This window comes from Schistocerca gregaria, chromosome 1, assembly GCF_023897955.1.
Source record: "Schistocerca gregaria isolate iqSchGreg1 chromosome 1, iqSchGreg1.2, whole genome shotgun sequence".
NCBI lineage: Eukaryota > Metazoa > Arthropoda > Insecta > Orthoptera > Acrididae > Schistocerca > Schistocerca gregaria.
The window spans coordinates 1100570440-1100592167 of record NC_064920.1 but is presented as its reverse complement, the minus strand read 5'-3'; the positions used below and the strand labels follow the sequence as shown (position 1 = coordinate 1100592167).

The 21728-nt window shown below is 40.6% G+C and overlaps 1 protein-coding gene across 1 annotated transcript in view; it reads left to right on the top strand.

Moving 5' to 3' along the window:
* The first annotated feature begins 200 nt into the window (after positions 1–200).
* Positions 201–21728, top strand: part of LOC126282371 (cyclin-dependent kinase 1-like) — a 46408-nt gene continuing 24880 nt past the window's right edge. The window contains exons 1-3 of the mRNA XM_049982033.1: positions 201–546; positions 622–778; positions 12268–12406. Of these exons, the coding sequence (XP_049837990.1) occupies positions 495–546; positions 622–778; positions 12268–12406 (348 nt within the window). The 5' untranslated portion in view covers positions 201–494. The remainder of the gene's footprint in view (positions 547–621; positions 779–12267; positions 12407–21728) is intronic.

The window sequence follows — 21728 nt, the reverse complement described above, 5'->3', positions numbered from 1 at the left end:
GAGCACATGTGCAACAACAAATGCGTTATGAGACGCGATAGTATACCAATTACGACGGTTTACAGTATTCGTTTGGTAAGAATATAACGATTACGGGGTTACGTTGTTTCCATAGTTAATAATGATATAGTTCTACGGCCACGTTAAGGTGGATCATGGAGACGGAGTCATTTACTTAATTACAATATTGTAAATAGTAGCTGTTGAACAGAGTCAGCAACAGGTAGCGCCGTTTGAAGCGAGACGCCGTAGATTGACTGATTACCACTGACAACATCTTTGGCGAGAAAGTACATCTTTGGGGTAGAGGAGAAATGCTATTGGTCCCTTGAATATTTGCGTCTGCGAAAGTTTACCTGGTACTTTTAAACGGGATGTAACGTATATTAAAGGCCATCGAAGTATTCATCATGTTTAAACAGTTATTGGTGTAGTATTTTGGTCGTAGCTAATCACGCAACCAGTAAGGGTTGTACGAAATTGAGTATTTACATATGGTTGGTGGTAAAATGAACGATTTTATCAAGTTTGAGAAGATTGGCGAAGGTATTGTATTGTTCAACAAAAGGTGGTGGTGGCGGCGGCCGGTGTTATAAGGAAATCTGTAATATTTATTTTCAGGTACGTACGGAGTGGTTTATAAAGGAAGAAATAGGAAGACTGGCCAGCACGTTGCTCTGAAAAAGATCAGACTGGAAAATGAGGAGGAAGGCGTCCCTTCAACTACTGTGCGCGAGATTTCATTACTTAAAGAGCTAACGCATCCAAACATTGTTAGGTGAGTAAATAGCGTTTCTAAGTATTACTAATATTTTGAGTCAGTGGTGTACCGCCGTGCATTTTCGGTATGACGGATAACGGCAGGGGCAATCGGTAATTAGACTTAAACTTCGGGCAGTAAATGATTGCAGCGGATCCGGTAATTATAATACGAATCCAGGAAGACGAACTGACGGATAAGGCGGTTGAAAATATCCGCTTCTGTTGAGTTGTAATTTTGCCGCACTTGTATAAAAGTAAGTCTACGTTTTGCCATGATAGTCATCCATTAGGTTCGAAACCATGGAAAAACACACACAAAAACATTAGGAATATAGGGTAGGATGAGGTGACGACAGGGCAGGAAGTCTGACATGACATAGTCAAAGGAACCATGCCAGCATTCACCTTATCGACAATGGGAAACCATGAAAAACCACGTCACACAGGCCAGTTGGGGAATAAACTCCAGTTCTGCCCAATGATAGTCCAGTACATTATGACAGGAATGGCGATCTGAGTTCCTGATTGGAAGGGGAATTACAAAATACTGCACTTTGAGCGCAATAAGTAAATAGAGGAAAAATGAATTTTGTAAAGATAGGAAGAAAACTGCTGAAAAATGGAAAAGTATGAACAAATTACATAACACTACAGAAAAGTACAAAATGCATAGTAAGTAAATAGCTGTTGTTGGAAAAATATGACACTTTATTTAATACACTCTTCAAAAGAACAAGATCACATTGTATAGCACTCCAAAAAGGTATAAAGCTTGAGGAGCCAACAACCTGCAGACACTGTTAACATCACAGTTAGGTTGGCACCAGATCCTCTGTCAGCAGAAGTGTCACACTGTATCTCATAGGGAACATTAAATACAGTAGAAACCTCCCTTGCAAAGACAAATTGCATTGATAGTATATCAATTAACTGAATCCTAAGAATCCAACAGTGAGTGCATTATAAGCTAACATGTTGTAGAAACACTTCTCAACAAGCAATGATTTTAATTCTGATATAAAAAAAACCGTTTATGTCTCCAATCCCTCTATTTATGTTTGCAACATATTATAAAGAATGGCACCAAAGTGGCTCATCTGTGAGTGCAAGTAGTTCTGACTTGTTATGTATACCCAGACTTCAAAGAATTGTGACTGTTGTAATCCAGTTGGTTAGCAGGTCACGAAGTTTAGCTCTGGCCATAAACACACATTTGTATATGGACACAGAGGAAGCAGTAAACAAACATAACTTTTTAAATAGGGGCCTTCAGTGAGTCCTATTCGAGCTATGTGTGAAGATTCAAATAGCCCTTTTCCGTAATATAAAAATTTCATTTAATGAGATATTAATTTTATCCCAGAAAACTATTCCACAATCTGTAGGGACAATCAAAGGTGTGTGTGTGTGTGTGTGTGTGTGTGTGTGTGTGTGTGTGTGTGTGTGTGTGTGTGTGTGTGTCGAAAGTAAATGTGTTAATTTCATGTAAAGCATGGTACAAAATTACAATGCTATATATTCGAAATTGTGGATTAGGTGCATTTTTAAATAGTGTGCATTTTTCATTAATGTCCTTCCTTAAGGGTTGTCGCTGTGAAATATCTTTTAATTGCATAAATATCCTGTGGCATGTTCAGTAGGCCTATGTGCTGATGCATCAGAATTGTTGGCCCTAGTTATGACCATGATCTGAATGATAGGGATGCTGCTTAGCCTAGTAGATTTGTTAGGTCGTTGCAAAGCTATATTATAGTCTTGCCCCCATCCTTTCCAACTTAGGCTTTAAGGAAGTGTTTTCAAATTACATAGTGAGGTGATGCAGTGGCAAGATACTGGACCCCCACCCCTCTCCCTAAAAAAAAGATAGCAATTCAGATATCTAGCCATCCATATTTGGGTTCTCCACTGAATCTGAACTTGGTTGCTCTCTAGTGACCATGTTGTTGATGGTATGTTGAGCTCTAATCTTCCTTCCTTCCTTCTTTCCTTGACTTTCAAATATTTTTGCATCAAACTGCCCTAACTATCAGAAAGCTACCTCTTTTTTTTTTTACTTTAAGTAATAAATGTGTACAAGGGGAGGTCAGAAAGTAAGCGACAATTTTATTACCAAAAAGTTTAGTAGGTAAAAAAAAAACACACATGAACTCACGTCTTTTACTATTCTACATAGTCGCCATCATTCTCGCCACATTTTTCCCATCGTAGTACCCTGTTCACAGAAGTCAGTTTGGTTGGAGTATAGCCATGTGTCGCAAATCTTTGGCCAAACAGGAATTTCTTCATGGGACCAAACAGATGAAACTATGAAAGTGCAAGGTCCGGACTGAATGGTGGATGCTGGAGCACCTCCCACAACAAATATGGCAATTCTTCTCATGAACAGGAGCAACTGCATGGGGGCGAGCATTGTCATGAAGAAGCTCGACGCTGCAGTATTAATGTTGTTGCTTTTGTAATGAAGGGCACGACACAGTTTAACCGAAGTTTCAGTATATGCTGCAGCATTCACAGTGATCTCCTGTTCAGCGAAGTTCGCTAATAACACAACATGCATTTCCTTGAACATGTTTACAAGCACTTTCCTAGCAGATTGAGTTGCTTGGAATTTTTTTGTACAGCATGTTTCTACTCCATAGAGGCCTTCTTGGATTTGGGCATGTAGTGGTACACCCATGAGTCGTCACCAGTGACCTTTCAGAAAGTCGTGGCTTCTTGTGGCGTAACGCTTTAAGTGATCCAAGCTTTGTCATCATTCGCTGGGCCTTGTGGTTGTCTGTCAGGTTCTTAGACTCCCAGCGAGCACTGACTTAATAAAATTTCAGTGTGTCACGAACAATATCGTACACCATGACAAAGGAAAAGTTGAACTGCTATGATAAGGTCTGAAGTTCTACACTCTAGTCGTTCAAAATTGTTGCCTCAATGGCTCCGATATTTTTGCGGGATTGCAGCTGTTAGTGGGCACTCGGAGTGTGCAAATCATTAATGTTCACATGGCCCTCTTGGAAGAATGCACGCCACCTAGACATTTTTACGGTCTTCAATCATCCCATAGACGCCCCCTTTGAATTTCACTCGATTTATGACTTTTGGCTTACAAATATTGAACTATGCTTTGTTGATCTTCACAAGTTGGTGACAGTAAAATGCGCACCATTTTTGTGTCACAGTTGAGGCTTCTCTCACCAGAGCACATGGAAACAAAATACCCTCTGTAGTGCAAACTTAAAACTATATCAGAGTGAAACTTCAGCATTCCAGCTCCAGTACCAGGGGACAAAAAACATTACCGATCTTACCTCACTTTGTAGTTATAAATTGAAAGGGCAAAGTTTATTATGAAATTGGGAGGGGTAGCTGTAGTTCATGTAAGGCAAGTTAACAGGCAGTTGGTGAGTGGAATTATTATTGCTGTTGAGTTTTACATTGTATAGATAGCATGCACAGTGGTCAGATGTTGGCCAGACTTGGCTAGACTGTGAGAGTAACCCATTCCCCACACCACCCGAGATCTTGATTGTGGCAGCAGACTGTAGCATAGCCTGAGGTGTATTGGGACATAACGAAGTCTGTGTGAGTTGATGAAGCTTACTAATGTGAGTCTGAAATAAATAACAGACCAGTCTATAGTGCAAACTGATGCCTGCACTTGTGCCACATATAACATACTTTTTGGTATAAGTGAAAATTGTAAGGTAAATTCAGAAAATCTGTATTATCAAATCTGAGTATTTTAGTGCATATTATATACCTAAGCCTAGTACAGAAAGCACAGAAAAGGGTGTGCTGCAATGTAATCATTGCCTCAGATGTTAAATTATCTGAATCCTTTCGAATTCATAGATCATTCTGTGATTTATACACTAAATAGCTTAGGTTTGCATTGGCTTTTTGAATACAGTGCCAGAATTCATTTGGTGCTTACAGCACTCCCAGTCGAAATGAGAGCCTGTTGGGAGGGTTTTCTTTGCTGCTGGCATTGCTTAGTGTTGTTGTTTTGCTTGACTTTGAACTGAACCATAGCTTCCCCTTCTCTCAGTGCCAGTAAATAAAGAGTGCATGAAAGTTCTCCCATATATACCTTTCGGGGTTGATGCTCAACGCGGTGATTATTGGAAACTTTGTTGGATTTGAAACTTCCTGGGCAGTTTAAAACTGTGCATTGGATGGGAATTCGAATGTGGGAGCATTACCTTTCACAGGCAGGAGCTCTGCCGACTAAGCTACCGAAGCATGACTCGCCACCTGTCCTTGGAGCATTACTTCTGCGAGTACATGATCTCATATCTTCTAAATGTCCCCAGTTTGAAGGAAGTTTCATATCAGTGCACATTCCACTGCAGAGTGGAAATTTCATTTTGTTGGATTTGTTTTTCCACTTTCCCTGCCGTATGTTGTAAGCAGTAGGTGCAAGATTAAAAATTACGGTTATAATTTTGCAGGGTTCATTTAGTGTTCATCACTCATATTTGTGTGTGTTGATTTTGTAGGAGATGGAACTGACACTTTCTGAAGCAAATTAGCATAGAGAATGTTGTATTTTGTCTTAGGTGGAAAACAAAGCATAGGGTTGTAGATACAAGAATACTAATGTTACTGTCGAAAATGCAATGTGTCTAACATTCAACAACCACTGCAGCAGAATCTTATTGAAAGATCTCACTAAACCCAAAGAAATTCTGGTCATCTGTGAAGCTGTCGCTAGCACCGAAGTTAGTGTCCAGATACTCATGGAGGACGAAAGAATTAAAAAAAGATTTAGTAAAGCAAAAGTGCTAAATACAGTTTTCTGCAAAGGAAATTCCAGGAGTACTCCCACACCAATGTAAATATGAATGATTTTGATACTAGTGTCCATGGCATTGAGCAATGCCATTAGCTCTCTAAAATCTAACAGTTCTGCAGGGTATGATGGCATCTGTATTAATGTATTTAAAGTGTTCAGACAAAATATTTCTGCAAATCTGTCTCCAGCAGTAAATAATATAATAGAATCAGGCACCATCTTAAATAGGCTAAAAATAGCTCAGGTAACACCAATCTTTACAAAAGGAGACAAATTCAAAATTCAAAACTACAGACCAGTCTCAATACTTCCTTTTTCCAAAATAGTTGAGTCATATACAGCAGAGTTACAAACTTTCTCCAGGTGCACAACCTAATGTTTGAAAATCAAAATGGACTCTTAAAATGTAAATCAACTAGCACAGCAATTGCTCAGTTAATTGAAAGCAACATGTTGCAGGTGTGACAGAGAGGAGTGGCATTAGCATAGTGTTTCACTGCTAGCAGACAAGCAACTCTGCATGAAATAACTGCAGAAATCAATGTGGGAGGTACAACGGAAGTATCAGTTAAGACATTATGGTGGAATTTGGCATTAATGGGCTATGGCAGCAGATGACCAATGCATGTGCCTTTGATAACACCATGGCATCATCACCTGTAGCGCCTCTCCTGGGAATGTGACCATATTGGTTGGATCCCACACAAATGGAAAACCATGGCCTAGTCAGATGGGTTACAATATGTTAGTATGAGCTGATGGTAGGGTTAGTGTGTCGTGTAGACCCCACGAGGCCATGGACCCAAATTGTCAACAAGGCACTGCAAGTAGTGACTCAACAATGGTGTGGCCTGTGTTCACATGGAATGGACTGGGTCCTCTGGTCCAACTGAACTGATGGTTTATGTTCAGCTACTTGGAGACTGTTTGCAGCCATTCATGGTCGTAATGTTTTCAAAGAACAATGAAATTTTTATGGATGACAAAGCGCCATGTCACTGGGCCACAGTTGTTCGCAGTTGGTTTACAGAACATTCTGGACAATTTGAGCGAATGATTTGGCCACCCACATTGCCTGACATGAATCCCATAGAATGTTTAAGGGACATAATCAAGATGTCAGTTCATGAACCAATCCTGCATTGCCAACATTTTCTCTGTTATGGACAGTCATAGAGGTGGCATGGCTCATTATATCTACAGGGACTCCCAACGACGTGTTGAGTCCATGCTGTGTCGAGTTGGTGCATTACGCCAGGCAAAAGGTCATGTGACACAGTATTAGTACATATCCCATGACTTCTGTCACCTTGGTGTAGATTGGATAGTCCCTGATGTTTGCAGTGACATATGCAAAGATTAAAGAATTTTATTAACGTATCTTTTATTAAGGTAAAGCCAAACAAAATATTAATATAATTTCAGCTGCCAAGGATTCTTCCGGGTTGTATGGCTGTGGCCCATGGAACTCTTCTGTCCCTGACGTTTCATCCAAAGCTACATTAGACATCTTCGGAGGTGCTCCTGGTAGTGCCGAGTCTTGCCAACTGACTCGGCACTACCAGGAGCACCTCTGAAGATGTCCAACGTAGCTTTGGACGAAACGTCAGGGATAGAAGTGTTCCATGGACCACGGCCATACAACCCGGAAGAATCCTCAGCAGCTGAAACATCCAGTCGTGCAAGCCTTCATTGTATGCTATATAATTTATTAGAAGGCTGACAGTGTGATCATGGGTAAACAACCTCTATTTATCTTCAAAAATATCTAATGAAACGTTCCTTCTTGATGCAAGCAGCTAACAGTCTTTTTTTACGTCACCAATGGTACCTTTGAGTGCTTTGCATCACCAGTTGTATTTTATTTCGTTTGAGGTTTATGGTGTGGATCTTTTTGGGTCCAGCAGCACCTATGGTATCTGTATTCTTCTATCAGCAACATGCGACTCGTGTCAACAATAAAAGTAGACATGACAGCAGATGAAAGTTTCTTGCTGCTAGTGCCAAAGCAGAGAGGACGTGATCTTCCCCTGTCAGTTTGTTAAAAGAACAACAAGCAGTGCAATGTAAGCAAGTGTCGGTTAGCCCGTCAGAGAGAGCGCATCGCTAGTTCCTGCCACTGATAAGGCGAGTACACTGTTCGCTTGTTACATATTTTTACGAGCTTCAAACAGGAGTGACTTATTTTCAGTTATCTATTTAGTTACTAGTTCATTTTTGTGATTTCTTGCGTGTTAGTGCTTAATAGGCACAACCTTTTATTTCAATAACAGTGTAGTGTACAGTACCGCTGTTGCTATCGACCGTTGTATCGACCCTTGTATTGTACAGGCTTTTGTTTGTTTGGTTAGAACAGCTCAGTGTCAGAGTGTGAGAGAGCACTTCGATTTCCCGCTGCTAATAAGGTGAGTACACCATTCGTTTGTTGCATAGTTTTACGAGCTTAAAACGAGATCGACTGCAGTAATGGATAGGAACTGTGATTGTTGTGTACAGATGTGAGCTGAATTGTCAACCCTTCGCTCACAGCTCCAGGCTGCGTTGGCTTCCATCACACAAAGGGGCGACACTGTGGGGATTGAACATGGGGATGTGGGGGACGTTGAGCACGTACCACGTTTCCTCCTATCGGTCCACTGCTGTGACTGCCTTGGGTACTGCTTGCACTGAGGTTGACCCCTCACTCGCGATCGAGTGGGAGATCATTCCAAAGTTTGGCAGGCAGTGAAAAACTTTCAGAGGGGCCGATCGTAGGGCCTCCCTGGTTCATTTGACGAACAGGTTTCGTGTGTTATCTGTGGCTGATGATGTCTCTCAGCCGGATACAATCGTCTACCCTATTCCAGAGGAAACTTCTCGGCCCGCAAGGTCTGGATGTTCACAGAGGGTGGGTTTGCTGGTAGTTTGGAGCTCCAACATTAGGCGTGTAATGGGACCCCTTAGGAACATGGCTGCCAAGGAGGGGAAGGAAGCCAGTGTGCACTGCGAATGCATTCGCGGAGGAGTCATTCCGGATGTGGAGAGGGTGCTTCTGGATGCCATGAAAAGCACAGGGTGCAGCCAGCTGCAGGTGGTGGCTCATATTGGTACCAATGACGTGTGTCGCTTTGGATCGGAGCAGATTCTGTGTGCTTTTGGGTGGTTAGTGGCAATGGCAAAGCCTTGCCAGTCTTGCTTCTGAGATGAAGGCGGAGGTCACTATCTGCCACCTGTTGATAGAACCGACTGTGGTCCTTTGGTGCAGAGCCGAGTTTAGGATCTGAATCAGAGGCTCAGGCGGTTCTGCGACCGCGTAGACTGCAGATTCCTTGACTTGCGCCATCAGGTCATGGGTTTCCGTGTTCCCCTTAATAGGTCAGGAGTCCACTGCACACAGGAAGTGACTACACAGGTAGTGGTGGCTGTGTAGAAGGGACTGGGTGGTTTTTTAGGTTAGAGGGTCTCAGGGAACCAGGGAAGGGGCATCCGTCCAAAAGTTGGCAGGTAAAACACAGTAAGGTAAATTTTCGTTGCTGTCTTTGGAAAGAACCAGAGCTCCAAGCCCTAATAGAAAGCACTGAATCTCAAATAGTTATAGGTACAGAGAGTTGGCTAAAGCTAAAGCCGAAATTTTTTTCAAACACTCAGTGTTCAGAAAAGATAGAGTAAATAAAGTTGCTGTTGGAGTATTTATTGCTGTCAGAGTTAGTTTGTATTGTAGCGAAATGGAAGTAGATAGTTCTTGTGAAATAGTATGGGTAGAAGTTATACCTGACAATCCGACTAAACTATTAACTGTATTGTTTTACCGACCCCTGACTCATAAGATACAGTTGCTGAACAGTTCAAAGAAAACTTGAGTCTCATTTCAAATAAGTACTCTGCTCATACAATTATAGTTGGTGGTGACTTTGATACCCTCGATATGCTGGAAAAATTATACGTTCAAAGCCAGGGCAGGCATAAAATGTCATCTGAATTTGTACTGAATACTTTCTCAGAAAATTATTTTGGACAATTAGTTCATGAGCTCACTCGAAGCGTAAATGGTTGCGAATGCATACTTGACCTTTTCGCAACAAATAATCCTGGACAAATAGGGAGTATTGTGACGAACACAGGGATTAGCGACCACAAGGCAGTTGCTGCTAGGCTGAATACCGTAACACCTACAACCATCAAAAAGAAATGCGAAGTATATCTATTTAAAAAAGCTGATAATAATGCTCTTAACCCCTTTTTAAGAGAGAGTCTTCATTCCTTACGATCTAATCATGTAAGTGTAGAAAAGTTGTGGAATGTTTTCAAAGATAGAGTATCGACAGCAAGTGAGAGATATATACCACATAAATTAATAAATGATGGTACTGATCCACCATGGTACACAAAATGGGTGAGATCGTTGTTGCAGAACCAACGGAAAAAGAAAAATTTAAGAAAATGCATAATCTCCAAGATTGACAAAGTTTTGCAGAAGTTCGAAATATAGCGCGTGATTCAATGCAAGATGGTTTTAATAATTTCCGCAACGAAATGCTGCTTCGGAATCTGGCAGAAAACCCAAAGAGTGGCAAGGTGCAATCAATGCTTTCACTGCATGTTAAAAACTGTGAAATCACTGATGACAGTGCCACAAAATCAGACTTATTGCACACAGTTTTCCGAAACTTCTTCACCAAAGAAGACCAAGTAAATATATCTGAATTCCAGTCAAGAACAACTGCCAAGATGGGAAACAGAAGTAGATATCCTCGGTGTAACAATGCAGCTTAAATCACTTAATAAAGGCAAGGCCACTGGTCCAGATTGTATACCAGTCGGGTTCCTTGCAGAGTATGCTGACACAATAGCTCCATATGTAGCAATTATATACAACCACTCGCTCACGGAAAGATCTGTACCTAAAGAATGGAAATTGCTGAAGTCACACCAATACCCAAAAAGGGAAGTAGGAGTAATCTGATGAATTACAGGTCTATATCACTAACGTTGATTTGCAGTTGGATTTTAGAACGTATACTGTGTTCGAACATTATGAAGTACTTCGAAGGAAACGATTTACTAACACAGTCAGCACGGAGTGAGAAAATATCGTTCTTGTGAAACACAACTAGCTCTTTATACTCGTGAAGTAATAAGTGCTATCGACAGGGAATGTCAAACTGATTCCATATTTTGAGATTTCCAGAAGGCTTTCGACACTATTCCTCACAAGCAGTCTTCTAACCAAACTGTCTGCGTACGGAGTGTCGCCTGAGTTGTGCGACTGGATTCGTGATTTCCTGTCAGAGAGGTCACAGTTCGTAGTAATAGATGGAAAATCGTCGAGTAAAACAGAAGTAATATTCGGCGGTCCCCAACAAAGTGTTATAGGCCTTCTATAGGTCCTGATCTATATTAACAACATAGGAGACAATATGAGTAGCCGTCTTAGATTGTTTGCAGATGATGCTGTCATTTACCGTCTTGTAGAGTCATCAGATGATCAAAACAACTTGCAAAATGATTCAGATAAGATATCTGCATGGTACGAAAAGTGGCGATTTACCCTGAATAAAGAAAAGTGTGATGTTATTCACATGAGTATTTAAAAAAAAATTACCTGGTAACTCACACAAATCACAAGGCTGTAAATTCAACTAAATACTTAGGGAGTACAATTACAAATAACCTAAATTGGAATGATCACGTAGATAATATTGTGGGTAGAGCAAACCAAAGACTGTGATTCATTGACAAAACACTTAGAAGGTGCAACAGGTCTACTAAAGAGACTGCTTACACCACACCTGTCTGCCCTACTCTGGAGTATTGCTGTGCGATGTGGGATCCGCATCAGGTGGGACTGACGGATGACATCGAAAAAGTACAAAGAAGGGCAGCTCTTTTTGTATTATCGCGAAATAGGGGAGATAGTGTCGCAGATATGATACGTGAATTGGAGTGGCAATCATTAAAACAAAGGCATTTTTCATTGCGATGGGATATTCTCACGAAATTTCAATCACCAGTTTTCTTTTCCGATTGCGAAAACATTCTGTTGCCACCCACGTACATATGGAGAAATGATCACTACGATAAAATAAGAGAAATCAGGGCTCGCACAGAAAAATTTAAGTACTCGTTTTTGCTGCAATCGTTAAGAGAGTGGAAAGGTAGAGAGACAGTTTGAAGGTGGTTCATTGAACCCTCTGTCAGGCACTTTATTGCGAATAGCAGAGTATTCACGTAGATGTAGATTTAGAAATGCACACCAAACATGACAGAAGTCATTTTCTCACGCGAATCTGGTATTTACGCCAGAGGGAATTGTTGATTGGTCTTATATGTCTGTTTTGGTGTTGAAAAAAGGGGGCACCAGCTGTTCCACTTTCCCTTGATCTCATGAGGGGGACTGGCTCTGTTAATAGTGTTTTAATTAGTGTTTGCAATGCCTTCAAATTTTGATCTCCACTCAGCTTCTTTGTTAGTGTTACCAAATGAGATATGCATGCACATTACATGTAGTGTTCATCTATTTCAGATAGAGCACCTGGTGTACAGATTGCCTTACATGCATTTGTGTATTCTTGGAAGAATGTGACAGATGCATGTATGAGTAATGTGAGTGTAGCGGTCTTCATATCAAGTTACCTACAGTTTTTTGGTTATGTGATTGTATTTACGTGATGTGATGTTGAATATTTTGTCACTTTAAAACTGACTAACACACTGATGATGATGTATGTTCTCTGTAGACTGGAAGATGTTATTATGGAAAGTGGCAGATTGTATCTTGTTTTTGAGTATTTGGATATGGATTTGAAGAAATACATAGAGCGGCTTGGAGATGGGAATTATCTTGCACCAGATGTTGTGAAGTCATATGTGTACCAGGTAAGAGTAACCAGTTTTTTTAATTGATGAAACAAATTTTTATATATGTCTCCTCCAGTTTTTGATGATTGTCTTCATAAACTACACCTGTTTTGAACTTTCAGAGGAAGTAATTTTGATGAAAGTGCGCAAATATTTGTTGTAAAAGGGTCAGTAATATTATTACTAAGAAGAAAATTAGAGAGTAATAATTTTTCACCCATAGAAGTATTTTTTTTTCTAGCGGTTCGGTTATTCTTTAAAAGCTTTTAGTAAAATGCAACTGAGTCATAATTACCTGATTTTTGAAGGGAACTGGTCATTATGTGGTCACTTACTCAGGAGGATGTTACACTGTCAGAATGGCAACCTTTCCTAATGATTTTATACTTGCTGCACTTCTGCCAAGTATTGATTTCTCTATTTTTACAAAGTTAATGGTTTTCGTCAGGGCAATGACTTATTGCACATTTGCTTTGGGACCCCAATCAATGCTGTGAAGTATTTTGTGTCGCTCTACTATGTATACCGAAGCTTGTCTCCCAGCATGCATTGTTCCCCTTGAGACGGATTTATTGTTGAGTGCCCATAAAGCTGCATTTTCTTAGCTGCGGGAAATTCCTGCAGCGTGCTATGTAAAATGCGTGCGAGACCCCTGCTGCTCACATGCAAACATAAGAGGCTGTTCCTATGGTGCAGACAACACGGTGCTGCAGTGGGCTCTGCCTGTGGGAAAAGCTTGCGTGCTTCGGGAGGAGTGTGTCCCACATATCACAGCGATTTACTTGGCCTGAGGAAAGGGGAGAGGGGCTGAACTGACAGCAGCAAGACGATAGCTCCATTATCCCCCCCCCCTCCTCCATGCGCACTGGCAACAACAATCACCAGAAATGGCTGACCGCTTCTCCGCCTCAGAGGATGAGCAACTTATCAGACAGGTTTCCGAAAAGCAACTTTTGTTGAGTATGGCTGATTTCGAGTGGAAAATGAAAAAAAAGACTTAATTTGGTCAGAAATCGGAAGAAAAATGAATAAAACTATTCGCGAGTGGAACAGGGTTGGAGAGATGAGATAGTGGTACTGAAAGTACCCTCTGCCACACACCATTAGGTGGGTTGTGGAGTATGATGTAAATTGTATTTTATTATGTCCAATGTAATACATTTTGCCATTCAGTTACAGGAATTACTTCTCAGTTTGTTTTCAACTAACAAAAGAAAATAATGAAACTGGTAGTGTGTCAATCTGAAAAATGTCATAAACTTCTCCGCATTGTCGAGCAAATGTTTTGGAACTAAAATTTTATATGATCCTTCTTCACGATGCAAGAACATTTCTCACTGCATTGTGCTTCCTGAGTACTCTTTCCAATAACATACAGTCATCTTCCCTAACTTCCATGTACTTTCGGAATGCGAAAATTAACAGTTTTTTAGCTCGAGCACTGCGCTGCACGTTTGGCATTCACTCTCTCTGCTGCTGCTGCTGCTGCTGCTGCTGCTACTGCTGTTGTGCTGCACTGCGCCAGGTCTACCAGAAAGCTCCTCGCAGTGTGCAGGAAATAATGTCGCAACAACGAACCTCACGAAAGTGCTCTCGTCTAGAAGAAACTATAGCACCCATCGACTTTCAACAAACTGTAAAAATTATTTCAAACCTTTCCGAAGCTTTTTCTCCCTTCCACCCTCCCACAAAAAATGTAACGGGAAAAAGTTTGTCACTTACTAAATTTTGGACGTTGGTTTGCTATGTCAGATGCTACATTTTAATGTATTACTTCACTGTTACCAACTCTATTGATGAGAACTTTTGCATACATTATTGACATATACTACAGAATGCAACTAAAAGTTATGTTGTCAGGCACTTAATTTAGGAGATATGGCATGATAAATATCGAGTAATGCAAAAAATCAACTTTTCTTGACGTCTTAAATACACTCCTGGAAATTGAAATAAGAACACCGTGAATTCATTGTCCCAGGAAGGGGAAACTTTATTGACACATTCCTGGGGTCAGATACATCACATGATCACACTGACAGAACCACCGGCACATAGACACAGGCAACACAGCATGCACAATGTCGGCACTAGTACAGTGTATATCCACCTTTCGCAGCAATGCAGGCTACTATTCTCCCATGGAGACGATCGTAGAGATGCTGGATGTAGTCCTGTGGAACGGCTTGCCATGCCATTTCCACCTGGCGCCTCAGTTGGACCAGCGTTCGTGCTGGACGTGCAGACCGCGTGAGACGACGCTTCATCCAGTCTCAAACATGCTCAATGGGGGACAGATCCGGAGATCTTGCTGGCCAGGGTAGTTGACTTACACCTTCTAGAGCACGTTGAGTGGCACGGGATACATGCGGACGTGCATTGTCCTGTTGGAACAGCAAGTTTACTTGCCGGTCTAGGAATGGTAGAACGATGGGTTCGATGACGGTTTGGATGTACCGTGCACTATTCAGTGTCCCCTCGACGATCACCAGAGGTGTACGGCCAGTGTAGGAGATCGCTCCCCATACCATGATGCCGGGTGTTGGCCCTGTGTGCCTCGGTCGTATGCAGTCCTGATTGTGGCGCTCACCTGCACGGCGCCAAACACGCATACGACCATCATTAGCACCAAGGCAGAAGCGACTCTCATCGCTGAAGACGACACGTCTCCATTCGTCCCTCCATTCACGCCTGTCGCGACACCACTGGAGGCGGGCTGCACGATGTTGGGGCGTGAGCGGAAGACGGCCTAACGGTGTGCGGGACAGTAGCCCAGCTTCATGGAGACGGTTGCGAATGGTCCTTGCCGATACCCCAGGAGCAACAGTGTCCCTAATTTGCTGGGAAGTGGCGGTGCGGTCCCCTACGGCACTGCGTAGGATCCTACGGTCTTGGCGTGCATCCGTGTGTCGCTGCGGTCCGGTCCCAGGTCGATGGGCACGTGCACCTTCCGCCGACCACTGGCGACAACATCGATGTACTGTGGAGACCTCACGCCCCACGTGTTGAGCAATTCGGCGGTACGTCCACCCGGCCTCCCGCATGCCCACTATACGCAAAGTCCGTCAACTGCACGTACGGTTCACGTCCACGCTGTCGCGGCATGCTACCAGTGTTAAAGACTGCGATGGAGCTCCGTATGCCATGGCAAACTGGCTGACACTGACACTGACGGTGGCGGTGCACAAATCCTGCGCAGCTACCGCCATTCGACAACCAACACCGCGGTTCCTGGTGTGTCCGCTGTGCCGTGCGTGTGATCATTGCTTGTACAGCCCTCTCGCAGTGTCCGGAGCAAGTATGGTGGGTCTGACACACCGGTGTCAATGTGTTCTTTTTTCCATTTCCAGGAGTGTATTTATCTATTTCAATAGCACAAAATATTCATGGAGTTGAAAAAAAAAATGTTTCAGGAGATAGTTCTTGTATCACTCTATCAGGTGCAGTTACCAATTTTAAAAAAAAGTTTCATTTTTTTGGTTCTGACGTGCACCGTGCTGCGCCTAGGGAAAAGTTTTGTGCAGCACCTTGCAACTCGCATGGCGCAGCAGATGATGCAAGCATATTCTGCAACACACTGCAACAAATTCCCGCAGCTAGGAAAATGTAGCTTAACAGCATTATGTGGAGCACACACCTTGTTAAAAATACTGGCAGATGAAATAGTTGTAAAGCTTGATTACATTGTAACCCCAAACTTCAGGTGTCTTCATTTTATTACCTCCTTAATCATTTGATAGCTTATTTTATGCACAGGCGCTTCATCCTCAATGGGCAATTCATCCTCTATGCAGACTGGTGGTGTTGCACTGTGAGCATTGTTCATAAAGAGAAACATTACTGTGTAGATTTTAATATCTGAACTGAAATTTAAAAAAGTTCACTAGATTACGAGTAATTTTGTGTAAATGTAACACATATTACTGTAAATGAAGTAAGTTCAAATTCTGCACCCCAATAAGACATCTCTCTGCAGATGTGTTTTCACATCCGTGTTCAGTACTGCACTGGTCTTCGTATTTGTTGAGCTCGACATAAAATTTCGGAAATGCCTTATAAGCTGAGTGAGTGCCCTTGGGTGTTAAAGGTTGACATACAGCTGATGCTGTTTGTGTGAAGAGCAAGACTATGGCCATCTTTTCTAGATAATCAGGAGTTTCAATCTGCTCTTTATCATAGCCATCTTTCTGTGTGTGGAATGAAGGTTGTAACCTCCAGTAAATCAGTAAATGGTGAAAAAGAGAGAGAGAGAAGAGAGAGAGAGAGAGAGAGAGAGAGAGAGAGAGAGAGAGAGAGAGAGAGAGTGTGTGTGTGTGTGAGTGTGTGTGTGTGTGTGTGTGTGTGTGTGTGTGAGTGTGAGTGTGAGTGTGAGTGTGTGTGTGTTTTCCCCTGCAAATTTGTTGAAAGAAAGGTTGAGAAGGGTGTTTGGGACCTACTTTGTCATATATTAATAGTTAATTACTGTGGTTGTAGTGTAGAGCAGAAGTGTAGATGACAGTTTGTTCCTCAGTCTTTCACAATTCTTCTGACCTTGACTCTAACAACCAGTTATTTAATGTTGTTTATGAAAGAACATACATTTGAAGAATCCTTTTTAATCTGTCCTCACATTCTTCTTATCAGTCCGCAGTTAAGACATTACTTGGAAATATCTCAAAAAATCTGTCTTAGAACAGCAGATGACATACACACGAAAAAGTTACTGTAGCAGGGACTTGGGCTAGAATGAACCAACTGTAGGGTTTGCCATTTTTTGTTTTCGTGTCATCTGATTTTGAATACCACAAATATTCTCGTGGCAAACTTAACCTAGATTATGGTAGGACAGTGAGATATATTTTTCATCTTGACACTCCTGGCACATGCCAGATCTACATAGGTTTCCAAAGCAGAAGTGGACTAAGCCTAGTGACAAACTGTTGGACCAAGTTGTAGATGAAAGATTACATGAGCCAAATGACAGATGTTTATAACAAGGGTAGTTCTAGTGATGTAGTGCCATCCTCCTGCCATTCAGGTAGAAGAGGAATGTTTTATACTTAAAACTACCTAAACTTGGTTTAAAAAGGTATAAAATTTGCTCTACTTGCGCAAAAATGTGTGAAGGCTAGGTCATGTGTGAAAGTGAACTAAGTACATTATAGTCTGCTATGGTACTGAATAGTAAGTATGTCAGAATTATACATTAAAGTACACACACCCATCCACAGAGATGCATTTGTAAGTGATTATTACAGCTGTTGAACTGAAAGAACAACTTGAACATTCAGAGTGTAGGTGGCTCCCTTAAGCATGTATGAATTAAAAAAAGATCTTTGTTTCAAATGCACATCTGCTACCAAGAAACACGCAGAAACTGGGACATATTTCAAATAAAAACTAAGCGTCTAAGTGACTTGGACAAGCCCCCTCAAAATGGGAAGTCTTCGCAGATGTGAACTAAGGAAAACAGCTCCATCGACAGGTTGCTCTTTAAAGCACAACAATGCAAAAGACAGGCAGAAAGCTATAAAAGATGAATGCACTAGACTGACATTTGATGCACAAAAGACAATTTCAATCCCAAAAGTTGTCATTGATACTGTTTATCATGAACATCATCTTTTTGCTCCCTTGTGGAGTATACACAGTTTGAATGTATCTAAAGGCAGGTCCACGCATGTAACTGCCTGTTTGACACACGTGCAGGAACAAGCATGTATGTCTACACGGCTCAGGCAAGCTTGTACAAGAATTGGTTTGTTTACGAGAAAAATCTAGCTCAGATGACAATACACTGGCTTTGATAGCCTTTTGCTTTTGTTAGGAAAAGAAAGAAGTAATGGAGTAAAGAGTAGATAAAGAAATGAAAATACTATTCCCATATTAACTATTAACAGTAGACATGCTGCGGAAGCTGCCTCATGGTATTGCAGTTTTTCTTCTTTTTTTCTCCATGTAATATCGAATTCTTTGACTTATTCATTGCATTATAGCCTCTGTACACAATGTAATTTAACAGGACCAAATAAAAATCAAATCACTGAATGCTTGCCTACCTGTTCTTTGTACACATGCTCAAGCATGAATACACTTGAATGCTTGCCAAAGCACACTTGTACGTGCATGCTTGTTGAGCATACAGTTAGTTACATGTGTGGGCGCCTTAAAGGAACTACGGAACTTCAGTACGAGGGAAGAGCATGTGAAGCATTTGATAAGATTGTTATTTGAAGCCCTTAAATGCTAATCGTATAAAACTGAACTGTATTGCTGTGGTCACTCGTGTAGTCGCTAAAATAAAAGTATGAAATGTGTAATGATTTTAATGCAAATAGAGATTCTGCCCAGCATATCGAAGAAATGAAAGATCTTTAATACCAAGCCACAGTTACATGACCAGTTACACTGATTTTAGTCAGAGAGTGCAAGCAGAAATGCAAGCAATACATTAACAGTTCACAAGAAATTTGGAAAATAAAATGTTCAGAGTTAAAAACTAAGTTTGTTGTGGAAATGAAAAATAATGATTTCTTGAACATTGGAAGATTAAGTTGAATTAAAACACACAGGAAAGATAGAGGAAGAGACTACAGCCTGGATGAATACAGGATGTATCACAGTCGGTGAAAATAAGTCGAATGCTATACAAGTACACACAAGGCGTTGTTGTTGTTGTTGGTGGTGGTGGTGGTGGTGGTGGTGGTGGTGGTGGTAAGTTTTATGGCAAGTTTCACCAAATAAGGGGTTGGCCAGATGAGTTTAACATTGCTGCCCTGATCTTCAAGTATCCCAGGGCAAAACCACTTAAGAATGTAAAGGTGAAAACCTTAGCCAGTGTTGTGTTCCATTCACTAAGATTTTTTTTCATGAATTTGCTAATTGCTAGTCAGAGTTTGAGATTACAGTGATGAAGGAATGTCTGAGTTAGTGAAAATCCTCAAAATTCTATTTAAAGACATTGTCCCTTTAACGGTATAGACAATATAGTCCTTGAATGAAACATGACTGTTGAGTGGGTCATGTCTGTGATGACAGTGTTGTTTAGTTTTTTTTAAGGTCTGTAATGTGTGCAAAAGCAAATAAATAACACTGAATTTGTGTTAGGAATCTGAATGTCATTTACTCCCCTCAGTACCCAATATCCCAACGGTGTTCCTATTCATTAACTTTCTGAATATTAGTTATCATTCTATCGGAATGGAGAGAAGCTATTTTCTATATTACTGTTGACTGAGGAACCACTTTTGTATTGTGACATTATGAGATGCAGGCTCATAAAGTGAGAGAGGGGTGAGTGTTCTGATAGTTCATGACTACTGGCCAACCTGGCAAGAAATGCAGGCGGACTGTGGCTGAGTGCCAGGTGTGGGTTTTTCCCAATGCATGCACTTTGCTAAAGGCTGAAGAGTGGCGAAGGTGGTTGAAATGAAAGAGAAATGTCATATTGTCAACTATAACTGTTAAGCTCCTGCAAACATGATAGTGGCAAAATTAAACACCAGAAATATCAGTGCTGAGATAGGCTCATTGCAACTTCAAGCATAAGTCTAAGATTAATATTAAGGAATTAAAATTGCTTTAATTATAATTGGTTATAAAAATCAATAAAAACTGAACTACTGGGGCAGTCATAAGGAGTATAAAATGAACTCTGACATCAGTAAACACGACAAGAAGCTACTATTCCAGTCATACATGTGTATAAAGTAGTACAGAAGGTTTTATTAGAAGTTAATATGCAGGTGTGCCCGTACTAAAACTCTTCCATAGTTACACGTAGTAGGAGGGTAACGCAAGTTTCCCAGATCCTTTCGTAATTTTGTTAATGTACGAGTAACCTCAATATACCATTTCATGTGTGTTTGTAATTTTTAATAAGTTTCACATTGCAAAACCTCGTGTAAGCATTTTTCATGGACTTTGTTTATAATTTTTCTAATACTTCGGTATAATTTTTAATATGTGGTCATAAAATGACTGCAATGAATTTAGCTGTAAGGTAATGTTTGGCATTTATCAAGTTATCTTTGTATAGGCATAGTGGTCAATATTTGTCTCAACTTGGATTTAGTAATGTCACATCATGGAAAGTATGTAAAGGCAAGCTGTATGGTGTATGTGCTGTTCTGTTGGTAGTCTTTGTGTATGAGGTGATTGTTGGCGTCTCCTTTGTGAGATTGTGTGGCCAGTTGGCCACCTGGGTTAAATACTTAAGCTTTTCGTTAGATGTCAAATAATTTTGTGAAAGCTTAGATTTAACTTTTCACTGGACCTGCCTTATTTGACTTTGTTTTCAGTGACTGGTTTTGCACGACTGTACCAGAAGCTTCAACTCCAATTACAGGATTTAGGCAGCTGTAAACTATAATTATTGCTACAGTTGCTATTTATATTCAGGATAACAAAACTTAATTTTCCATCACAATTGATAGAAGTCAATTACACTTTCAGGTTTTGAATCTCTGCTGTAAAATTTTTATGAATTAATGTACAGTTAAATTAACTTTGCTCACTCATGTGTCTGTTTGATGGTGTACTTAGTGCACATCATTTTTAGGGTTTCTTATCTCAGTCGGTAAAAATGGAACCCTTATAGGATCACTTTGTTATATCTGTCTGTCTGTCCATTAAAAACCAGTTTTCTAAGGAACAGGTTGATGTATCAAGCTGAAATTTATTGCATAATAAGGTCTATGGTCCATTAGTAATGCCCAAGAAAACTGAAGCTAGTAAGTCAATGCAGTCAAAATCTCAGCCTTTTGTCACAATTTTGATACTCACAGTCATCAAAACTTCTCATTGGCTTAGAATAATGAAATTTTCCAGGAAGAAAGGTTTCACAGTGCAATCAAAGGAACAAATATCTGAAAATTGTTAATTTGTAATTATATCACACAAAAAATTTCTTGTCATTTGTTATCAGACTTCAAAATGAAAACTAAAACATTCTCAAAAATCTTAGAATTTCTTGGATCAATATCTTGCCAATATCAATGTTGATAACAGGCAAAAATCATGGAGACTATCTATTCCGAGGATGAATGAACTGTCTATATACATAATTAAGTCTTTGTGGAACCCTTGGTGAATTAGTCCTCCTCAAACCGGATTCCCCCCCCCCCCCCCCATTTTGAATCTGCATTTTGTGTTAGGCCATCACACACATACATGGACATTATTAAATAAACATTGGTGTAGTTTAAAATATAACTTTCTTGTTTAGTAACCATCAGTAATCCTTCAGGATTTAACCAGTCATTTCATTTATTTTCACAGTCTACTTAAAAGGGTTAAATATCAATGTTTATAAACTGTATGGGATTTAAGGGACAGTTCATGAACAATGCGTCTTATGACG